This window comes from Mustela lutreola, chromosome 6 (assembly GCF_030435805.1).
Source record: "Mustela lutreola isolate mMusLut2 chromosome 6, mMusLut2.pri, whole genome shotgun sequence".
Taxonomy (NCBI): Eukaryota; Metazoa; Chordata; class Mammalia; order Carnivora; family Mustelidae; genus Mustela; species Mustela lutreola.
In genome coordinates, this window is record NC_081295.1 from 9,495,124 (window position 1) to 9,518,200 (window position 23,077).

The 23,077-nt window shown below is 46.5% G+C and overlaps 1 protein-coding gene across 1 annotated transcript in view; it reads right to left on the reverse strand.

Annotated features, from left to right (window-relative positions):
* Positions 1-23,077, reverse strand: part of SNX9 (sorting nexin 9) — a 104,806-nt gene that overhangs the window by 37,202 nt on the left and 44,527 nt on the right. The window contains exons 2-5 of the mRNA XM_059176668.1: positions 19,218-19,304; positions 16,065-16,139; positions 14,536-14,661; positions 1,490-1,655 (exon numbers count right to left, since the gene is read on the reverse strand). Of these exons, the coding sequence (XP_059032651.1) occupies positions 1,490-1,655; positions 14,536-14,661; positions 16,065-16,139; positions 19,218-19,304 (454 nt within the window). The remainder of the gene's footprint in view (positions 1-1,489; positions 1,656-14,535; positions 14,662-16,064; positions 16,140-19,217; positions 19,305-23,077) is intronic.

Here is a 23,077-nt window from a genome sequence, read left to right on the forward strand (position 1 = left end):
GGGAAGCAGCAGGCAGAGAGGGAAGCAAGCTCCCCGATGAGCAAGGAGCCAGATGCGGGACTTGATCCCAGGAAGCTGGGGTCATGACCTGAGCCAAAGGTAGATGCTTAACTGACTGAGCCACCCAGGCCTCCCAGGAATTCTTTAACACCAAGGTTAATACAGGTGAGGGAAGGACAAGGGGAGGGCGGAAGACGGGGAAGAGAAGAAATGAGACAAGGGGGCATCGACAGACTGCATCCTCCTATTCGAACGCTGGTGTCTGTCGGTGCACAAGCTGCTGCCAGCTTCCCCTCCTCCCCCCTCCTCCTGCGGCCTGCGCCTCTGTCTCCCACCCTGATGACCTCATGTGACCTTTTACTATTAGGCAGAAAAATGCCCTGGGATCTCTGCCTTCGGGGTGCCACTAAGAGAAGCCAAGAAACAGATGCCAAAATGAAAATGATAAAGAACAGAATGTACTGGAAGATCGGGGCTGAGCTGGTACAGAACTAGGGGCTGGCAGTCAGCTCGCAGTCCTTCCACTGGCCCGTGGCTCTTGGCTGCGAGCAGGAGCCACTAGCACATCCATTCTCGGTGTGATGTGCTTACACACCGGTCATGAAAAAATGAGGGGCGGATATCTGTCTTTTTCTTTAATTTCAGAACAGGCATAAACATCCTTTCTCTTAATCCCTGAATTGTTTTCCCACCTATAAATTCCTTTTTTTGCTTCTGTATTTCCATTAAAGCAGGTAGTTCAGGAAAAGGTAAAACCACTAAGTCAGAGATCGTAAACCAGCAGGTGATAAATCACATTCGCTCTGTATACACATATTTTGGGCCCAAAGTGTTAAAACAAATGTGTGTCAGCTGCTAAGATTTTAGAGTGGGAAGAGAACATAAAAACAGAGATGACTAGTCTCTGGCACCGTGGAGGTCCAGGACCACGGGCTGGGTCTCCTGCATTGGCAGCATTCCGCTGGTGACAGGGGGGCTGCCCCTTCTCTCCTGCAGCCATAGGCTGCTCTGCTCTCCTGCCTTGTGAACCTGGCTCCTGCAAGCATTTGCGACTCCGGGACAGATCACAGAGGTGGGACTACAGATCATAATTAACAACTACCCACATTTGGGTCCAGAAATCTAGGTTTGCTATTAATGATAAGGGCAGCTGAGAGCACTCCTCTGATTAAATTCTATTTTTAAAATCTTTTATTTTTTAAAAAAGATTTTATTTCTTTATTATTTGAGAAAGAGAGAGAACAAGCGGAGGGAAGAGACAGACAGAGGGAGAGAAGCAGGCTCTCTGCTGAGCAGGGAGCCCAATGTGGGGGGCTCGATCCCAGGACCCTGGGATCATCACCTGAGCCAAAGGCAGACACTTCACTGACTGAGCCACCTGGGCACCCCTGATTAAATTCTATTTTTAACTTGGATGCCCTCCCCAGTCCCTTCTACCCTGAACCGAGTTCAGGGTGGGCCTGATCACCAGCAGAACCCTCTTCCTCACCTGGTCCTTGGTAGGCCTGCGGGTGACCAAAGGCAGTGTCCCAGTTATTGGAGGTGTTTCTTTGGGCCGCAGCCCCCTCTGGCTTGGCCCCCCAGCCATCCGTGCTGTCCCAGTTTCCAGATTTGGAAGCACTCCAGGCTGACCAGGGGTCATTGCCACTGCTGACCTGTTGTCGGGTTTAAAAAAGAGAGAGAGGAACAATAACTGTTCTGTCTCAAAATCATTACTTAATTCAGAAGAAATCACATAACACTGATAAAAAAATGGATGTTAAGTTTAAAACAATTAAAAAAATATATTCTTAAAAGCTTTTATGTATTTATCTGACAGGGAGAGAGTCAGCGAGAGAGGGAATACAAGCAGGGGGAGTGGGAGATAGAGAAGCAGGCCTCCCGCAGAGCAGGGAGGCTGACTCAGGACTCAATCCCAGGACCCAGGGATCATGACCTGAGCTGAAACCAGATGCTTAATGACTGAGCCACCCAGGTGACCCTAAAACAATTTTAAAAATTTAAATAATAAATTCTCCATTTAAAAAAACAGTTAAGGAAAGCAGAAAGAGCAGCATCAACCTGATTTTTTTATGTTAACCTTCTGCCCTGCTTCCTGGGAACCTGACAACCAGTAACAATGGAACTAGGACACGGGGCCGCCCAACTCTCTCTTTCTTCTTCCCTCCCCCAGCAACTACTCTCTGAACCGCAGCCATTCCTGTGGCTGCGACCGTCCTTCCACGTCACAGTCCACGGTCATGAACAACTGCGCTGGGTTCTTCAAACTGACGTACACGGCATCACACGTGTGTCTCGTCTGCACGTCAGTCATGTTCCTGCCATTACACATACTGAGAAGGATCTGTTTTATTCACCTGAACTGCTTTAGAGTAAATCCACTGTATTTTGGCTAGGTTTTAATTTTTCTATGGAAAAGTCCCACCTTCCCAGTAAAAAAAAAAAAAAAAAAAAAAAACAAACCCAAACGCCAGCAGAATAAAAGGGCACGTACGCCCCTGAAAAAACACACTTGCCGCTCAGGCTGCCAGTCATGTCTCCTGACAACTACCACCAACGAACTCCTTCTAGATACTGCATCGAACCTCCCACAAGCAGGGGCCCTTTTTGTTTTTAAACATTTGTGCTCTGGACTTGTATTCGTTTTTCCCACTTGTGGCCCGACACGTCCTCTGTGGTCCACCAGCACGTCCGGCTGACGTGGCTCTTCGCCGTGGCCTGCTCCGCCGCCTGCAGCTCCCACAGCTCCCCCAGCACATGCTGATGCGCCAGCACAGGTCGCGCGGCTGCGTTTCGCTACCATAAATACCGCCGCAGCGCGCCTCCTTGCACACCCTTCCCCACGTGTCCAACACAACCACTGAAATCCCCAGAGAGCAATTGGGGGTGCTAATGAGGATGGGCTTTTTCAGCGGACAGAGTTTGTCAAACTGCTCTCCAAAGAGATTGTGCAGCCCCATTTGACAGTTCCGTTCCTACGCTCCCCCTGACTTGCCAACAGGTTCTGCCACGCATAAAAGGGGCTGCCATGCTCCAAAATTCATTTTAAAATATTTGTGCCCATTATTCCTTTAAGTAATTTTACCATTTAATTATTAACAGCACAAATAAAATCTTGGAAAAGACAATACATGGCGCCCAATTACAAGGACTATTATGGTAAGAGAACCTGCAGCCCACTTCTCCCCCAGCCCCATTCACTTGAGGTAACTACAGTTGTTGTTGTTGGTTTTTTTTTTTTTTTATTTTCTTGATTTTAAAATTGTAAACCTTTGATTTTCCTGGAATTTACTTTGGTGGAGGAAATAATGTGGGAATCTGATTCAATATTTTCTTATCACCAGTCTGTTGGCTGTTGGCTGAAAAATCTGTCTTTCCCCCACTGCACTGAAATGTCCTTGGACCTATATCTGGGCTCTTTCTTGTCTCCTAGGAATCCATTTGTACAAGTACCAAGTGACTTGCGAGCCCATTAGATAGAACAGCATCAGTACTTTAGCATAAATCTTTTATCAGTTTATTTTTACACATGAACTTTAGCATCAGCTTAATGTTTTAAAAGTAAAACCACCTAGGGGATGTCTCCCTTAGGCTCAGGTTGTGATCTCAAGCTCATGGACTGAGCCCCCTGTTGGGCTGTCTGCTCAGCGGGAGGCTGCTTCTCCCTATCCCTGCCACTCCCTCTGCTTGTAACTCTTTCTCTATCAAATAGATAAATCAAATCTTTAAAAAATTAAAAAAAATTTTTTAAAAAGTAAAACAATCTAAACTTTTGCATTAGAATGTCAAATTTTGAAAAATGTGTTGATTTTTACTTGTATCACCTTAAACTTACAGATAAAATCAGGGAAACAAATAGCGCCTTAAAAAAATTTCAGTATTGAATCTGTTTATCTAAGAACATGGAATAGCAGATTTTCCCCTTGAGTCTTCTTTCTCACATTAAAAAAAAACAAAAAACAAAAAAACCAGTGTTAGTTAAAAAAAAAAAAAAAAGAACAAAGAAAGAGGGGAATCTGCAAGAAAGTTACCCTAACTGTCTAATATACCTAATGCTCTAGAATGCTATTGTGTTGGCTTTTTTTAAATTCTTCACTGACAGATGTGCTGATAACTGCCTGCCACGCACCAGAACCATAAAAAACAGAGTCTATGTTTTACATATGAAGTACAATTCATTCAAACATCTATCTTCAAGAAAAAGAGTGAAGTTACTAGTGATTGGCTCTAAGTCGAATACCAATAGAAGGACATTTCGCCCAGATGCCTGTGATTTTCTCGAATATGCCGCATGGTGATACGCACAAGGAGCTCTCATGGGTTCTGTAGATGGAGGCGGTCGTGCTAAGGGCCTGACAAGCACACTTCGCTTAGAAAAATCCCTTTTTACCAGTATATACTCTGTACCCTCCAAACTCTAAACTGTAAGGTTTTCAGAATAAGAACTTCAAAAAGTACAGAAATTTGGGACAATACGAGGACAGTGAGTATAGGCACTCATTTGTCTAGCAGTTCCATCAAGGCCCGACTGAGCGGGTCCCGCCGTGAAGGGTCCCGAGGGCAGCACAGTGGGGGCATGGGCTCTGGTCAGGCGGCTGGTCAGACATTCTGCTTCTACTTCTTTCCAGTTGGGAAACCTCAGGCTAGAATTCGAAACCAGGCAGCCTGCCTCTGATTCAGAAAGGCTGGTGGGAGTTACATGAGGGAAACAGAGAGGGAACGGAGGGTTATAACGCAGAACAGGAGGACGCTCAGCACTGCTATGACATGAAGACTACAATGTTAGCAGAGAAAGGTTTTCGTCAACACCAAGGAAACAATCAGATGTGAACTATTCAGAGGAAGTATCCTTAAAACAAACAAACAAAAGATGGTTCCTTTGAAAACTACTGTATTTAAACGAAAACGCTGACTTGAAAAGATATATGCACCCCTATGTTTACTGTGGCATTATTTATAGCCCACGTGTCCATGCACAGATGAAGGGATAAAGAACACACACACGGGGGAATATTACTCAGCCTTAAAAAAGTGATTTTTGCCATCTGAACAACACGGATGGACCGTAGCATAATAGTAAGTGAAGTCAGTCAGAGAAAGACAAACACCACAGGATGTCACACATACATAGAATTTAAGAAACAAACAAACAAACAAACAACGAACAAAGGGAAAAAGAGACAAACAAAAAAAAAGACTCTTAACTACAAAGAACAAACTGGTGGCTGCCAGAGGGGAGGTGGGGGAGGGGACCAGAGAGCTGTGTGAAGGGACTGAGAGCCTCATCAAGACGGACAGAAAGAAATGTGCAGAATTGCTGAATCATTATATTTGGAACTAAAATAACACTTCATGTGAATTATACTTAAATTTAAAAAACAAATCAATGAAATTTATAAAAAAATTAATTAGGGTAAGAATATATAAAACAACTTTATTTATAAATTGCTTGTAGTAACTGGTATTATCTGGTCATCTGTATGATCTCAGCTCCTACCTAGATTACGAAATCCCTGTAGGCAAATCTAGTAATTATTTGCTTCCTTTTCTTTGTTTTCCCTGGGACATTCCCTCTATCTTGTTGCAAGGTGACTCCTGCTGATAAGGATTTCAAAGCCTGGCCCACTGGACAGCTCTCCGGCTTCGATCACTGGCTTCTCTCTCACTCGCTCTCTCACTCTCAGATGGCCTCTACTGAGTCCCAGGGCCCCGCCCCCTCTAGGACCAACAGCCGGCAGCAGCTCACACAGTCTGTCTCCTCCTCTGAACCCACCTTGACACGCACGGGTCTCTGACATCTCTGTTTTCGATCCCCAGTACCCCTTCTTGGGGCGCTTGGCACAAACATTTTCTGGGTGCTAGATGCCAGAGCCTTTGAAGTCCAACCCCTCCTGTAACAACCTGCAAAGGTGACCTGGCTTAATGACGCTGTGGCCTCTGACTCTTTTGTCCTCGATCCCAATAACCCTTGTGCCCCAACCACCTGCACTTGGCCAGACAACCCATTCTGCTGAGCCGAGGCTTCAACCCTGGAGTGGCCTCTTCTCTCCTTTCTTCTGGCTTTCCTTCCTCTCTGCCTCTGCAAGGTCTCCATCCTCTCCCCTGCCTGCCCTTTATGGTATCAAACAGCTCCTGACTCTGTGAACCACGTGCTCAAGGCCCCCTCATTAGCGTGCACTGTCCACGGAACAGATTGTCCACCGAGCCTCGGTGACAAGCTCCCCTGGGTGCGAATCCCAGCTGCCCTTCCAATCCCTACCTGTTCCACCCCTATGTCACCGTGCCCCAGGAAGGCCTTCGGTAAGAGATTTCGCCAGAAACTATCACCTCGCTTGGGGAAAAGGGTTACTCTGAGGAGTTTGAAATGTTTATTTCCTCTTGCATTCCGGTTTGACTTTTACCTTATTTATGGTAGGAGAAGGAGAAGATGAGGAAGGTGGTGACTGGCTGAGACGTTCAATACAACCAATCTGAGCCAAAATATCCACCTTAAAACAAAAAGGGTGCTCAGTGAATGCAGGAAAAAAAGAGCATACCAAAGCTTTTAACTGGAAACAGCAAATTCGTGACAGGGCTAAGGCAACCAGAAAATTCTAGCATGCTGTTCATTCACAAGCCTTCCGTGCAAAAGCCAAGCCCTGGCTGTGGGGGAGCAGGTGATAGCCCGTGCACGTTCCGGAGAGCGCTGCTGTCACATCGTGGTATCCTGAAGCGCCAAAAATAACCCCAGGCAGCACAGAAGGGGTGAACAAAGTCATGCATGTCACACAGCCAAAGGAAGAAACTCCAGAGGAAACACAAAGCCAAGCTTTCCAAAATGTTAAGATGCTGAACGAGTGTTTTCAAAGCCACGGGGCACATGAGATGAGCCAAGCCACCCGGCTGGCATGGAGGCGGGACGGTGTTGCCGTGAAGCCCGGCAGGCCCAGAGGTGGGCAGGAGCAGCTGGCCAGGCCATGCCTGCAGGAGCAAAAGTCTCTGGTGTGTGCTCCGGAGGCTCTCACGGGCTCCGTACACGGCGTCCTCGTGACAGCAGGTAACGGACACACTCCCAGGAAGCTAATCGATGGCCACACCAGCACGGTTGGTCAGGACTGCTGTGGGGCCAAATTCCAGCACAAACAGTTTCCCAAGGTGGCTAACTAGCTCCAACAGAGAAAGGAAAAGTGCTATTTTAGGGAAGAAAGCCACTCAGTAAATGTGGAAGAAATCGCTGTACTGATTGAGGCAAGGATGTCAGCGGGGGGTAAACCATGAGGTGACCAGTTAACAGCACTGAATAAACAGCAGACAGATTACCCTCTGGTCCCACGGAGAGGACATGACTAGACGGTTCCACCTGACCAGCGGCATCTTCTGATGTGATGTAGCATAAATATACACTATCCCTATGGTATACTCTTGCCCAGAATGTTCTGTGCCTCCTTTGAGCCTTTAGATTCAACTTCCAATTTATACGACAGACAGAGGCTAGAGGAACAACTTGGACAATACCAAAGGAATCACCAGACAAATCCAAACGACAGCAATTCCACAGGAAAACCTACTAAGAACAGAAAAGTAGGGGCTGTGTTGGAAAAGAAAGGAGATGTGTGAGGGACACAGTAGACAGAACCAGACATAATGCTTGGCCCTACACCGAACGCCAGTTCCTAAATAAGCCGTAAAGGACATTCTGGGGTCTGCTGGGGAAGTTCAAGTTGGTCTGGCTGTTATGTAAGATGAAAATTTACTGAAAAGGATTGACAACTTTCAAAAGGCTACAAACAGCATGTCCTATATGGGTCTCGTATGGGTACACACGTGGATAACCGTGTTCAGCAGGGAAAGTAAGGCATGAGCCATGGCGTAAACGGTAGGGAATGGTGGGGACTGGTGTTTTTCTGTTGTCTAGCCCGAATTTTCCAATGTTCTACAGTGCATACGTACTGCTTCTATAATAATAAAGTATTCTAGTTAGACACTGCTTTTACAGAAAATAAAAACCCTAGTGCATAAAAATGACAGGCTCTGGCTTTGTCCTATGTGGTGTTAACTGGCTTGCCGGCCATGAACGGTCCCGTGCTTGGAAGCACAGATGGAAGCTTCTAGTCACAAAATTCCTCCCTTCCAGGGCAAGACTTTGTCCAGGAATTTGCTACAGGAATGAAAAGAAAGTTGCATGCTCTGTGAAGACTGAAGTGATTTATGTTTTTTTTCTTCTTTTGTTCTGACAACTCATCTGCATGACTGGGCATCAAAGTCTTTAGCTGACATTTCTCCATCAGACACATAATGGCCACGTGCCAAAGGTGTCAGAAGGTAGGGGCAGAAAGCAAATATTGTGATGCCCAAGAACATTCAACAGTTCCTGACAAACACTGAACTCTTCTTAAAAGGGCCCACAGACAGCACAAAATTCTCTTATGTAGAGAGCCCAGCCATCTCCACTTAGACTGTAGAAGAATATGCAAAATTTCCTGTTTTGTTCCTTACACATCTTTTGCTCAAAGGATATTATCTAACTGTAATTCATTTAATTCAGATGAACCTGTACTATCTTCACAAAACCACTGGTCAGAATATAAAACTTGTACGTTCTTTAAAAAAATGAGTCTAGATCACAAGAACCAATTAAACCTGTTTGTGCTGATTGGAAATGACCCAAAAAGCTTAACTGGTTTAACAAACCCTTTGTTAACTCACATTCTGAACCCATCGGTGTCAACCGCAGGTATCTATTTTTTAAATACAGGAAACGAAAACTTATTAATTTGTCCTAAGAAGTGGGAAATATTTGTATTAGAGCGTTGACTTATTTTGTTAGCACAAAGTCTTAAAATAGGTAACTTTATGTCCCAAACAGGAAGATGCTACAAGCAGCTTCCAGATGGGTCTAATAAAAGGCCATGAGAGATGGGCTTACAGACAGCTCTGATGACAGGCTGTGTTGTAACAATGCTCACTGGCCCCTCATCAAAGCAATATTCAGGTAAAAAACACAACAAACCCTTCCCTTTTGTCATTTGTTTCCTGTTAGACGAAAACAAACAACAATGACAAACCACCCTCAACAATGAATGTCACAGCATGTACTTTTGGAAAGGTTCCCTAGACTTGTAAAGCAGTCTTATTCAAAGCAAGGATCCCAGATCAAAAAAGCATGGAAAGTTAGTATCACTAGCCTGATGCAGTTCTAGAGAAAAATGTCAGCAAATCCTTTAGACAGAGGTCTACAGCCTTCTTTACAAAGCCCTGTAACCCATTAAAAGGGGTTCGTCTGGGGGGTGCGGAGAAAGAGAGAACCTTTCCAACAGGGTTTTGTAAAGAGGAAATCTCAACAAGCAATCGTGAGAAGTCTACGGCATTACAGATCTTATCTGAGATAATGAAATAATAAGTAAACTTAATACCCATGTAAAGCATTCCTTTGCTGATTTATTTTTAAATGAATTACAAGACAGCCTTAAAGTGGCCTAAAAATGGATTTTTTTTTTTTTAGAAATGAGAAAGCAAAATGTAGTTCCAATGTAAAATTACTCTTGCCTTCTTTATCCCTTAACCAATTAAAAGTCCTTCATAACAAATATCATTACACTGAAAATCTCTGAATAAAAAGATGTCATTTCCCTAAATACCCACTTAGTTTTGAGCATTTGTTTAATATCTAAATGGTTTAAAATAATTAGCAATCCCAGTGGATTTCCTGTAAGGGAATGAACCGCTTCTGACTGGGTAAACCAGCAGACGGCAGAATGAGGTGTTAGACGGTTCCTAGCCCTAGGCCGATGTTGAGAACGACACTACCTCTCCTGACAGAATTCAGGCTGAATGAATTAAGTACAGGAAATGAAAACTTATTTTATTAATTTGTCCTAAAAAGTGGGAAGTATTTGTATCAGAGCGCTGACTTGTTTTGTTAGCACGAAGTCTTAAAATAGGTAGCTTTATGTCCTGTTTGGGATATAAAGCTACATCTCATAACATTTTCCACCGTGGTATACTTTTGCTGGATTTAGAGAAGAAGGACAACAACACACCATTCCAACGTGTGCGGAACACGATTAGGTGCGACGCCTCTTACAGGTTACGGGAATGGGAAAAAAAAAAAAGACAAAAATCTCTGCTTCTCACCAAGCTGGCAAGTTCACAAATAATTTGCTGGAAGAGTCAGAAATAGCGCTAAGGGAATCGAGAGAAGGAAAGACCAAACGAGGCTTCATAAGGGACGCAGTACTGGAGCTGAACCTTGGGGGCTGTGCAGACTTGAAAGGCAGAACAAGTCATTCCGTCCTTCTTGGAGGAGAGAGTAAGAGATGCAAAGTCAAGGGCGGCTAGCACGGGGCACATCTGGAGAAGGGCCCGTCTGGCTGGGGCACATCTGGAGAAGGGCCCGTCTGGCTGGAGCCCAACGCAGAAGGATGTGGCCACACTGGGGGGTCAGAGCAATACCACCGAGGTTGGGAAATTATCGGTCATACAAGCGCAGCTGAATTTCTTACATGATTTCCCCACCGTGCACCATGCCAGGTCTGCCCGATCACTGACAGGACGATGACCTATCCCTGGACATGTGCAATTGGTCACTTGGTTGAGGAGGCAATGAGGCAGCCCCAAGAGTTTCTCAAGCAAACAGCTGACACACTGAATGTCTTGTTTTAGAGGCAGTGGCATCTAGGATACCAAACCAAACAGTTACGAAGCCCTGCTGAGTACCCAGTACTGCTCCCAACACTCCGGAGCCGTCTCTCCATCTGTGTGTTCCTGCTGTCCTGTGGAAGTTTCCAGATGAGGATCTGCAGGCAGAGAAGCGATGGGGCCCGCCGAGTCACACAGGAGCAGGAGTCCTGGCTCGAGAAGCCACGCTTCCCTGCCCTTCCCCATCTGTGGAACGCAGGCCAGGCCCGTGAGAAACCGTCCCCGTGAGGGTCTCACAGAGGAACGAGAGCAGTGCGGTAAGAACATTCCAGAGAAATGACACAGGAAGGTGAGAAAGAGAAGCCAGTTTTATGGGGGAAAGGCCAGAACAAGAAGCCATGAATGCAGCAAACTGAAGAGAAAACTCAAGACTGGAGAGACGTCTCCGTGGCTGGGGGAGAGGGAGAAAGGCTGGAGCGAACCCAGCTAAGGCCTCGGGAAGACCCCCTTGGAGAAGGGCGGCGGGGAGGCGGGAAGGGCAAGTATCTACGGAAGGTCTCTCGTGTGCTGACAGCACTTCCTCCCATCCAAGTACTAACCAGGCCCGACCCTGCTTAGCTTCCGAGATCAGACGAGATCGGGCGCGTTCAGGGTGGTATGGCCGTAGACCTGACAGCACTTCCTACGAGGGGTCCAATCCTCCCATTCCAGAGGCTGGGACAGAGGAGCCAGCCTGTCCCCCCACGTGTGACCCCCAGGCTCAGGCCCGTGACCCCGTCCGGCCCCAGGGCAGAGCGCACAGCTCAGGGTGAGGACGCTGCAAGCCGGAGACCCGAGCCTCCCGGGGACGGGGATGCGGCACAGGGCACAGAGCAGCAGCTGGTGCCGGCTCGGGGGTTCCTGCGGCATCTGATGAAGACAGAAAAAGCCTCTCCCAAACCTCCAGAGGAAACGTCTGGGTTCCCAGAATCTTCCATTAACGCACAATCTGGGGGCAGCCACGGAGGAGGTTCGGAAAGATCTACCGTGAGCAGCTTTTCAGAACCAAGGCGATGGTGTGATTTAAACACGGGGAACCGGGTGCAAATCCAGACGGGGACAACTGTCCACACGTCCCTGAAGGAGCTGGTGGCCCTGCCGCCCACGTGGATCGCCCCTGAGGCTCTAAAACCCCAGACAGAAGGAACAGGGAAGCCAACGCGAACCACTAGAGGCGATTCTGCCTTTCTAAAGGCGCTGCGGGGGCGGTCCTCGTGCAACTCAGAATCTGTATTTGAGTAAGAAAACACTGGGAATTTGATGATTCGTTCCTGAATATTCTGCAGCTGGCGTCTGTGGCGTGTGTATGCTCCAGCCCGGGAAAGGTAACACGATCCCTAGTGCTGTGCCTCTGGAAACAACCACACGCCCACATCGCTGCATCCCGGTGGAGACTCGCGCTCCCCCAGGAAGCCGCCTCCCCCTGCGTGGCGGCCCCGGGGTCTGCCTGGCCAGGCCCCTCCGGGTGACCCGCGTGTCCCAGCCTCCCGCTGCCGGAACTGCACGCGGTGAAGCTTCTGCCCGCGAGGCTGTGTTCCCGGCTCCGCGAGCCACTGCCGGGTCAGAGAGTGCGCGCGTTTTCAGTATGAACGCCCGTTATCAGACTGCCTTCCAGAAGCTTCTTCCACTCATCCTTCCCCGAGCTTCGCGTCGGAGCGCCTACCTGCGCGTGCCTTTCCTCACAACTCGGCCTTAAAACAATTTAATTCTCTGGCCATTTAACAGTGGCCTCTGCAAATGAGTCTTTTCCTATGTGTACTGGCTGTCTGCAGCTTGCCTGTGCGGGGAGAAGGCCAGATTCAGGAACACCGGCGCTGGGAGAGCAGGCGCGCTGGTTCCGAGTGAGCGGCGCGCTGCGGGGCAAGGGGGTGCGCCCTGCGGGGCCTGACCGGGGAGGGCCAGAGCAGGCCCTGCTGACACACTTGCCCTCCGAGTAAAACTGACGTCTGGGAGAGAACATACTGCCGGGGCAATGAGAAAATCCCGAGAGGCAGATCTCTGGAACAAAAATAGCATTTTCCTATTGACATTCAGAGAATGAAAGAATGAGTAAACCTGACAGCAAAATTTTGAAAAGCCACCAATTAAAAATGCCTGCCTGGCTTCTCATTCGTGACATTTTTCATGGTATTTATAAACATATCACCATTTTGGCCTATTTAAATTATTCTTCTATCCCAAATTACTGAAAGCACAGATGGCTATTAAAATCGTTTTTACTTGAGAAGGGGGCCCCTGGATGGCTCAGTCGGTTAAGCGCCCGACTCTTGATCTGGCTCAGGTCATGATGTCAGGCCTGTAGGACACGGCTCTGCACTGGGTGTGGAGCCTGTTCAGGATTCCTTCTCCCTCCCCCGGCCTCTCCCCACCTACTCTTGTTCAAAAAAAATTTTTTTTTTACTTGATTTAAATTAAATCCAAATGCTCAGTTAATTAATTATGGTCATGCTTTCTGTATTTTGTTAGTTCTAGTTTCAGTTCACTTTTTCTTTGCTTTTAAAGGATCTGTTAGATTTAATAGTAGAATGGATTAGTAAAATCCACCTTCAAAAAGTTCGTTTTATTTTTTTCTAAATAACCTGGAAGAAAACACATTTTGACTTAAGTTACTCGGTCCCTGCTGCTACGTCTAAATGCCGAGGAAGCTGCTTCGTAACAGACCAAGACTAGAGCCGGACGGTGAACTTGTGGTCAGAATGGTTCGGTCCATCCTGGACAGTGGCAGGCGTAGGTCCCTGAGTTAAGACAGGGTGAGTGTTCGTCCACCTTTTGCCTCCTTCGCTGATTCCTTTGCTTATTCTATTCTAATGTCCACCAAAAGCTATTTAAAAATGTATAAAGTCGGGGCGCGTGGGTGGCTCAGTGGGTTAGGCATCTGATTTCAGCTCAGATCATGATCTTGGGATTCGGGGACTGAATCCCCTCAACCCCCACCACGTCAGAGCTCCCTGCTCAGCGGGGAGTGTTTTCTCCCTCTCCTTCTGCCTCTCCCCCCACTCATGCTCACTATCTCTCTCAAATAAATAAAATCTTTAAAAAATAAATAAATAAAAATGTATAAAATCTACAGTTAATATATGGCAAAAGCACTTGGATAAACTCTCTTGGATGGTTAAAATATAAATATTCTGTAAGCAAATAATTATTAAGTGATAGGACTGTGAGGCTTCACATAATTTAAAACCTTCTATGTAGTTAAAGAATATCAAGAAATAACATCCCCTAAAGCCCATTTGTTTCTGAAGATGTAGGAAGTGGTAACATTTTGCTCTCCATCTTCTGACTTTCCTTGTTGCCGCTCACCCAAGGTAATCCCTTAACAATAACTGAACTAGGTAAAGTCATCTAAGATGGTCAGACTCTCATTAAAATTAATGCCGAATTTCAGTGTAATCTTCTCAAATCGTTCCACAATTGTGAATTTCCTAGAGGCAACACAACGGCAGTGCTGAGCACTGAGCACCAGATCTGCGGCCACGTTCACCTGCCCTGCGACTGTGAGAGTGTAGGAAACATGCCAAGGTCAGAGAAGTCATTTCCTGTTTCAGCCAGAGCTCTGACACTCATCGCCTGAGTGTGGGACCCTGCCTTTCCTCCCCCTGCTTGGGAGAGTATCTGCACCTCATAGTGTCTATGTTCATATCATGCCAGACTTCTAGAAGCAACTCTCAATGAACACCCTGCATTCTCTCTCATATTCAGCTTTAGAAACAGGCGTTAGCCAGTTTAACAGGCAAGTTCTTTGTTAATGCCCCACAGCAATGCCACACAGACATCTACCAGCTACTTTACGCTGTCAGGGAATGGCACCCGCGAGAACGCACCACAAGCCCTCACAGATGTGCTGCTCTCAGTCCAGCCAGAGGACAGGAGACTCACCTGGTTGTTACTGTTGGCAGCTGACGAATTGGCTTGAGCTGTACTTGCTGAGAGAGAATCGAGGAAGGCTTGGTCAGCCACTGAGTTTCCACAAGAAAATGGGTCTTTTCCATCGCTGGGTAAAATCTGAATATTAGAAAGGGCATAGATTTTTCAAAGATTAGGGGCATTTCAGTGTTAGAGCCTCTAAAGACAAGCAAAAATTGTGATCTACTACGGAAAAGGGGTTTATGTTCTTAAAAGGTAAGTAAGCCTTTGAACATCTCTATTAAATGTTCCCTTCCAGAAGCATGCAGAGTTCTAGGAAATGCAATTAATGCCAGCACCAACTTAAACCCTCAGATTTCTCTCTTTCTTGTCCATTTTTTTTTTTAAGAGTTTATTTATTTATCTGACAGAGATCACAGGTAGGCAGAGAGAGAGGGGGGCAAGCAGGCTCCCTGCCAAACAGAGAGCCCAACGTGGGGCTCCATCCCAGGACCCTGAGATCATGACCTGAGCCAAAGGCAGAGGCTTAACACACTGAGCCACTCAGGCGCCCCTCTTGTCCATTTTTAGGATCCTGCCTACACAGTGCACAGAGGTAAAACACGACAAAAACCTAAGAGCGGTGGGCTGAGTCCAGGGGCCTGTGAGCCCTCTGGACCTGCACAGGTGAGCTCGGGGTGCAGGCACACACACAGATTTCTGAGAAGAAGGGCCACAGTTTCATCAGATTCTCCAGAGGGTTCAAAACTCCCCACCACTCGTCTCCACGAGGAACAACAGGCAGACAGTGCCCAGGTCAACACCCGCCCAGGGCAACATTCCCCTCTGCTGGAGGGAAATCAGAGGCACCTTGTTCCTGATCTCACTCCTGTTTCACTCACAGGGCACCAGGCAACCTTGGTTTTGGTTGGTCACCTGAAGTGGGAGAGGCAAGCTGCCCAGGACTAGGGACCCAGGATGGAGTTTGAGCGACCTGCGGGCAAACAGCAGGGGGCGCCGGGAGATTTGCTCAGAGTGGGGTTGTCAGCTGAGTGGGTGTGTCCCAGGTGGGAGGCTCCTTCCAGGGGCGGGTACACTAGCCTTGCTTGGCCTATAGGGGCACAGAGCTTAAGCCAGGCAGCAGCTCCCAGGGAGCTCATCCAAGACCCTCTATGGGGAAATGAGAAGGAGTTGAGGGATGGGGCCTAAACCAGCAAAGAGCAAAGGGAGCTACTTCAAAAGAGATCTTTTTAAACTTTGTAAATGAATCCTGTAATATAAACAGCGATTACACAATATAAAGAGGAAAAATACGGACATTTATTCAGAATAACAGAAGGGACTTAATCTACATACCTGGAGTCACTCCTTGGAGCTTGCGTCTACAGGTAATATTTTTTTCTTAGTTCTACTTCAATATATTTTTCACACTTTACATAATGAGCACATATTACTTTTACAGCGTAAATTTTTTTATTAAAAATGAAGTTGCTACTTTCCATAATTCATAAAAACATGTCTGAAAGACCAGGTTTAATTATTGTAAGACAGTGAGTTCTTACTTCAACATAGTCTGTGGGAACAAGCCCGCGCTCTCCTTTGCTGTTTCTTCCTTCCAGCCACCCTCCACCAACATCCTCATAAAAAGAGAAAAGAAAAGAAAAGAAAAAAAGATGACATTATAGTTGAAATTTCCTACAGGAATTTTGCATTTTTATACATGAAAAGTAATTAATGTTAAGCTCTTTATTACTGCAGAGGTAACACTGTTCAAAGTTATAAACACTTTTTTAAAAGGTTTATTTGAGAGAGAGGAAGTGTGTGCGAGCGAGGGTGAGTGAGCACAGAGCCTGACACGGGGCTCGATCTCACAACCCCGAGATCACAGCCCGGGCCAAATTGAGAGTTGGGTGCTTAACGGACTGCTAAGGCACCCAGGTGCCCTCAAAGTTATAAATAATTAAGGCTTCTCTTTACTCCAGAAAATGACATCATCTAAAAAGAAGAAAAATCAAACAAGTGATCAAAGACTGAAAAGTAGCCCATTCAACAGACAAGAGTGCCGTCCACGTGCAATTCCTCTCGATCCACTGGTTGGGGGCAGATGACAAAAATGGCTTATAGCCCCAACTGTCAAGAAGCGGAATGACACCCCCATTTCTGTGGGATGAATTTGTGTTGTTCTTTGTTACCCCTGTGGCCAACAGAACGAGGTGAGGTGGGAATAATATGGGGTGAATTGAGTCTGGCCTCAAGAGGCTTTGCACACTTTTTCCAAAAGAGCTGTTGAATAATGTGGGTTGCAGAAGACAGAGAGAAGGCCCGGTCTCCTGAACACCCCACCTCAGGCCAGCCAACCTTCAGCAGGGGACCCGCCAGACACCTGAGTAGCACGTGTGAAAGCACTCAACCCCTAGCTGCCCAAGAGCTGACTGCAGACACGGGAGGGAGCTCGGGTCAGCCAATCTGGAGGTTCCTGAGCAAGATAACAAATGGTTGTTCTTTTAAGGATTGCCTGTTACCTAGGGAAAGCTAACTGACCCATGGTTCCTTTGATCTTCTGGATAAACAATGTTCAATTATAAAATATTGGAATTCCCACTTTTCAATCTATTATCTCTACAAAGTCCTACTTTTTCACCTTAAAATAAGAGTTGTCTTAAGTTCATAAATCATGTCTCAATTATCTGAATCTAGACAACACTTTTTTTTGCTAAGATTTTATTATTTATTTATTTAGAGAGCAAACACGCTTGCAGGAGAAGGGGCAGAGGGAGAGGAAAACAGAGTCTTACGCTGACTCAGCTGGGAGCCTGGCATGGGGCTGATTCCATGAACCTGAGATCGTGACCAGAGCCTAAACTAAGAGTCGGATGCTTAACTGACTGAGCCACCCAGGACCCCCGATAACATATTCTTTTTAAAAAATCATTTTAAGGGGCATCTGGGTGTCAGATGGTTGGCTGTCTGCCTTTGGCTCAGGTCATGATCTCCAGGTCCTGGGACTGAGCCCCGAGTCAGGCTCCCAGCTCAGCGGGGAGTCTGCTGTTCTCTCTCCCTGTGCCTCTCCCCTTGCTCATGCTGTCTCTATCTCAAATGAGTAAAATTTTTTTTTTTAAATAATAAAAATAAAAATCACTTCAAGTCCCAACTTTGTCCATTTTTGTGCATAACAGCAACTTAAAGCCAATACTATTCTACCAAGAAATGAAGACTATTTCTTCATTTAAAAAAGTCATAGGGATAAAGAATCTTTAATCTCTCTTATGATTAAAAATACACCTATTTACTAACACACACCTAGCATATTATCTAAAACTATATATACTTTTCTTACCCAGTAATTCTTTTTTATATCTAAAACATATAGAAAAGGTTTTGAAAATACTTCCAGTATCAAGAAGCTTCCGCCCTCTCTTGGTCGCTCCCCACTCTCCCTCCCGGTGTCTGCACTGCCCCAGCTCCCTGGCCCCCCCCCTCACCTGGAAGAACACCTGCATCACCTCCTTCCCTTCCCCCCATGTCCCCGGCTGTCCCCACAACCTTCCTCACATGCTACTCTCAGAGGTGTTCCAGAGCCAGCCTAGGCCCAGCCCTTGCCTCCAGCTCCGCATTTCCATTTTTAAACTGATACAAAGCTGTAGGGAAGAGTTCATTATTTACCGTTCTTCAAGATTCCCATATGTAACAGTAAACTCATTTAATCTTTCCGGAGAAGCTTTTCTCCCTGACTCACGCACTTTAATACATTCACCATTCACTCAGGCCAAAGGCCAAAATCTCTGGGATCCTTGCCTCTTTTCTCCCCAACAGTATCTAATCTGGCATCTGGCATCGAGTCCTCCAGGCGGGACACGGCAAGGCCTCCTGTAAGGCCTCCTGTATTGCGCTTTTTCAATTCCTGTTGCTATGACCCCAAGGGGGATCTCCAGGCTCCAGCCACACCAGCACATTCGATAAGCCTGTGCCAGAGTAATCCAGAAATGCAAGTCTCACCACATCAATGAGATGTGCCCTTACATCAAGGGGATGTTACAGCCTAATAGCAATGAGAACACCCTTAAATGAATCTGCTACTTAAAAATGAAATCCAAGGTCTACATCCTGGCCCACAGGTTCTGTCTGACTGGACTTGGAGAGCCAGTTTTCTTAGGCTGTCTGCTACTGGCCCAGATGCACCCTGTACCCCTGGGATGCCTGTTTACATGCCGTGTTCCCAGCAGAGAGAAAAAGCAGAGGCTCAGAGGTCGAACAGATGTGTCCTTGCTCTGCCACTTACAAACAGAACGATCGTGGGCAAGTGTGCTTGCCCTCTAGGTCTCATTACCCTCCTCTGTACAACACAGGTTAGGAGGCCCTAGCTCGCAGAGGTCATGCAGAAAATGCACCAAGAATACAGGTGAAGGGCTCAGCTATACACCTGGCTCACAGGCTGTTGTTCGTCAGCCACAGCTGCGACTTCCCAGAAACACAGAATGGGTTCCCATCTCGCCACCTGTGATCAGGCTGAGACCTGACCGGGACATCTCTTTCCATTTCTGCCTGATGGAGCCCCATCCGACTACCTTTTGGGGGCTTAACTTTTATTTACCATCAGTACTTCATAAACAACAGGGCAAAAATCTGTGCGGGTTTTAAGATCAACTTATTAAAAAAAAATAAAATCCTAAAAATGAGTCCTTAAGAGACCATCGGATTTTTTTAAAACCTCTTACCGGATTTGTAATTGTGATGATTTCTCCTTCACTAACGGTCAGTTCATTATTTCCGGGCTCAGCAGCAAAATCATACATAACCCGCGCCTATTGGGAACAGAGACGAACAGAGGAAGTTACAAATGTAAACTTCACAGTAAAAACCCAAACAATCTCTATCATATACTTTGTAAACATGCTCATGACTGTGGCTGTGGTCGTTCTGAAATAAAGGAAGACATATTACCAAAATGATTCATCAGCCCTATTGTGAGGAAAGAGGACACCAACAGTGAGAGCCCCCCACTCTGTTGTGGAAACGGGGAAGGTTCCTCGTAGCTGCCCACACCACCTTCAGAGATGAGCTCTCAAAATGGTCTCAAAACACACCCACTTCACCAAGGTGGGGGCGGGGCGGGGAAGGAAGTGTGACTTTTGTTTGATTCTTTTTTTTTTTTTTTTTTTTTTAGAGATTGATTTATTTGAGAGGTGGGAGGCCAGGGGCAGGGGGAAGAGAATTGCGAGCAGATCCACCCCAGGCACCGAGCCCAACACAGGGTCAGACCTCAAGACCATGAGATCACGACCTGGGCCCAGACCAAGAGTCAGACGCCGAGCCAACTGCGCCACCTAAGCACCCCAACACCCGTTCCTTACAGAGGTCAGAAGTGAAAGCAGAGATCATTCAATCCAGGCACACTCACTCTCAGGGACTGAAGGAACCCACAGATGCACTCATGCGTTCACTCATGTAAGATGCACACGTGTTCCGATGACTCCCTGGCCGTGAGAATGCTCACTATTATCTAGAGCTACTGGGATGAATTTAATAGAGCTGTACCCCTAGCCAACTCACCTCTGAATATAAGATCCAGGGAGCAAGATATACTTAGGTTCTTCCGCTAGAATACTACCCACTCTACAATGGCCTACATGGCTGTGCACACTGGTCAGCTAGCCTAACAGCTGGGATTTTCAAACTTTTCCTACAATAAAATCTTAATTCCGTGGAAAACAAACTAAAGGGAAGCTGTTCTGGGTGAAGGGAGGTGGGGCTGCTCCTTTAGCCTCTTCCTCAAGAGGCTCCTCGTGGAGTGCCTCAACCCGGACACACGATTCCCACAAACACCACTATGTGCGTATTCCGAGACGATCACTGCTGTGAGCACCCGGGTGGCTCAGTCCAATAAGCACCTGCCTTTGGCTCAGGTCATGATCCCAGGGTCCTGGGATCGAGTCCCGCACTGGACTCCCTGCTCAGTGAAGAGTCTGCTCCTCCCTCTGGCCCTCCCTCCCCAACTCGTGCTCACTTTCTCACAAAAATAACTAAAATTTTTATGTATAGTACTTAATATAATTTTTAATCCATTTCAAATTCTAAATAATTATCTTTCATTGAACTATCTCATTAGAGAAGGTCCATCTTACCCAATGGAGGTAACATGTACCTAGGAAACCGACGATTTATTTGAAATATAACTGTCCTTAAGTGGCAAGTTCAGGCATATCACAGAGCTAGTCAAATAGGACCAATGGACCTGCACTCATTTAACAAATATTTACTGAACACCCACCACACGGTCAGGACTGGAGGCCTTCCTGCCTGCCAGTGCACTCGCCCCACACTTGCTTAATGATGCCTGAAATCCTCAGAACAAGGAGGAAGGATTCATAGCTACTGGAAAAAGGTTAATAAGAAAAAAACCCCCCAAACCTCCAAATACTAATTTATTTTGACATACATCAAAAGTAAGAAGACGGACTGTAGGATGAATGTACAACAAAGAAGGGAGAGTGAGGTGTTGTTTTCAGGTGCTAGGTGGTATAGGTTGATGGTGTTCAATGGAAAATGATTTTGAGTTTTCTACATGTTTGAGGTTTTTTCCGAAACAAAATGTTAGAAAGAAACAAATGGTCCGGTCTGTCAGTCACAGAAGGGCATCATCGCTCCTGGCCTTCCGGGACTTTGTCCTGAGAGGCTGGGAGGGGGGGGGGGGCGGTAGGCTGCAGGCATGGAGAACTCCAGGGGTCAGCACATGGGCCTTTCTCCTACTGCTGAAAAAGTTGATACAATTCTGCTGGACATGTTGTGGGGTATTTTTTAAAAACCACGTCACCCAAATCTCAAATCTCATGCATGGAGGGCAGATGCAGATAAATGTATGAGGCGGGTGAGGAGGGTCCCTGGGCCAGGCAGGCCCCCAGGACTGCAGACTTCCTGGGAAGGGCCTGGTGTGCACACAAGGGCCAGATGAGTAACCTGTCGTTTGGTTATTGCTCCTTAGGGATCCTGGCTAACAATTTGTTTTTTAAATGCAGCTAAATCCAAATAAAAACCACTACAGATTTCTAAGTCCTCTTGTGTACCAAATGCACAACTTGATGGAACAAGTTAAAAACTAAAACTGGAAACTCCCTTCCACATTTAAATATTACTGAACTTCAGCCATGGAAAAATGTATATAAACATTGTAGGTTTGTGTAAACATTGATTTAAGCCTTAAAAAGAACCCTAGAGAGGCTTCTTAAAAATTAGAATTGAGAGAAATTTTAGAGAACAAAAAATGTTAAAAAGCATATCCCCAAATGAGCGTAACATGTCAACAGAAAACAAATTTGAGCAACCATTCGTACCAAGCTTAGCCTGGAAGCCTCTAGAATGGAAATCCTCGGGGCGCTGTCTTCCTTTACCTGCATTTCTGGTCCCCCATCAGTTCCCCTATGCTTCATATGGCCTTGAGAAAGGGTCCATTTTTTTTTTTTTTTTTTTTAAAGATTTTATTTATTTATATTTGACAGAGAGAAATCACAAGTAGATGGAGAGGCAGGCAGAGAGAGAGAGAGGGAAGCAGGCTCCCTGCTGAGCAGAGAGCCTGATGCGGGACTCGATCCCAGGACCCTGAGATCATGACCTGAGCCGAAGGCAGCGGCTTAACCCACTGAGCCACCCAGGCGCCCAAGGGTCCATTTTTTGATACTGCTTTCCCCTGTGTTGGCTACATTTTGAGAAATGACTCAAGTATTTTCAGGAGCTAACTCTCTGCACGGTTCCTGGGAAGCAGGGAACAGGATTCTCTGTGTTGAACACATACTGTCAACAGCAATCTCTTCAATGCCAATACCAAAAAGTCTTACAGACAAAGGTGAAGGAGTAATAGACAGCAATCTTAAACCCAAGTTCCATTATTTAGCTATAGTAAAACAGACATCAGCAGATCCAAAGCTGTCCATGTCCCAGGCACTGGAAGAGACCTGGTGTGTGGATACTCCATCACCCTTAACACATATTTCCCAAAGTATTCAATCTCCTTGACCACACTGTAAACATCTGTCTGCTCCATATCCCTTCCTTCTGGAAACTTCCTGCTAGACTCCATGCCACTGGTAAGCATATAACCCAAACAGGGATAATCAGAACTTTTTCCCAGAAAATGATACAGATGCTGGGGAGCATGGGTCTTTTCCCCTGAAGATGCTGCCAGTGGCTAACCAGCAGAGGTATGGAGAAAGTCCACCTTTGGTGGAGTGGAATGGCAATCCTGCGGAGATCGCTGAGGAAGCCTGAGGCTGCTCTCCTGCTCTCAGATAGAGTCAACGGCTCTCCTTTCATGCCTAAGCTGAGTTCAGATTCTATCGCACAACGCACAACAGAGGGAGTCCAAGTTGATACGAACCAATAGTCCCAAACCAAAGAATTTATTAAGAAGACATTTTCAGGGGCGCCTGGGTGGCCCAGTGGGTTAAAGCCTCTGCCTTCGGCTCAGGTCATGATCCCAGGGTCCTGGGATCGAGCCCCCTGTCGCTCTCTGCTCAGCAGGGAGCCTGCTTCCCCCACCCTCTCTCTCTGCCTGCTTGTGATCTCTGTCTAATAAATTAAGACT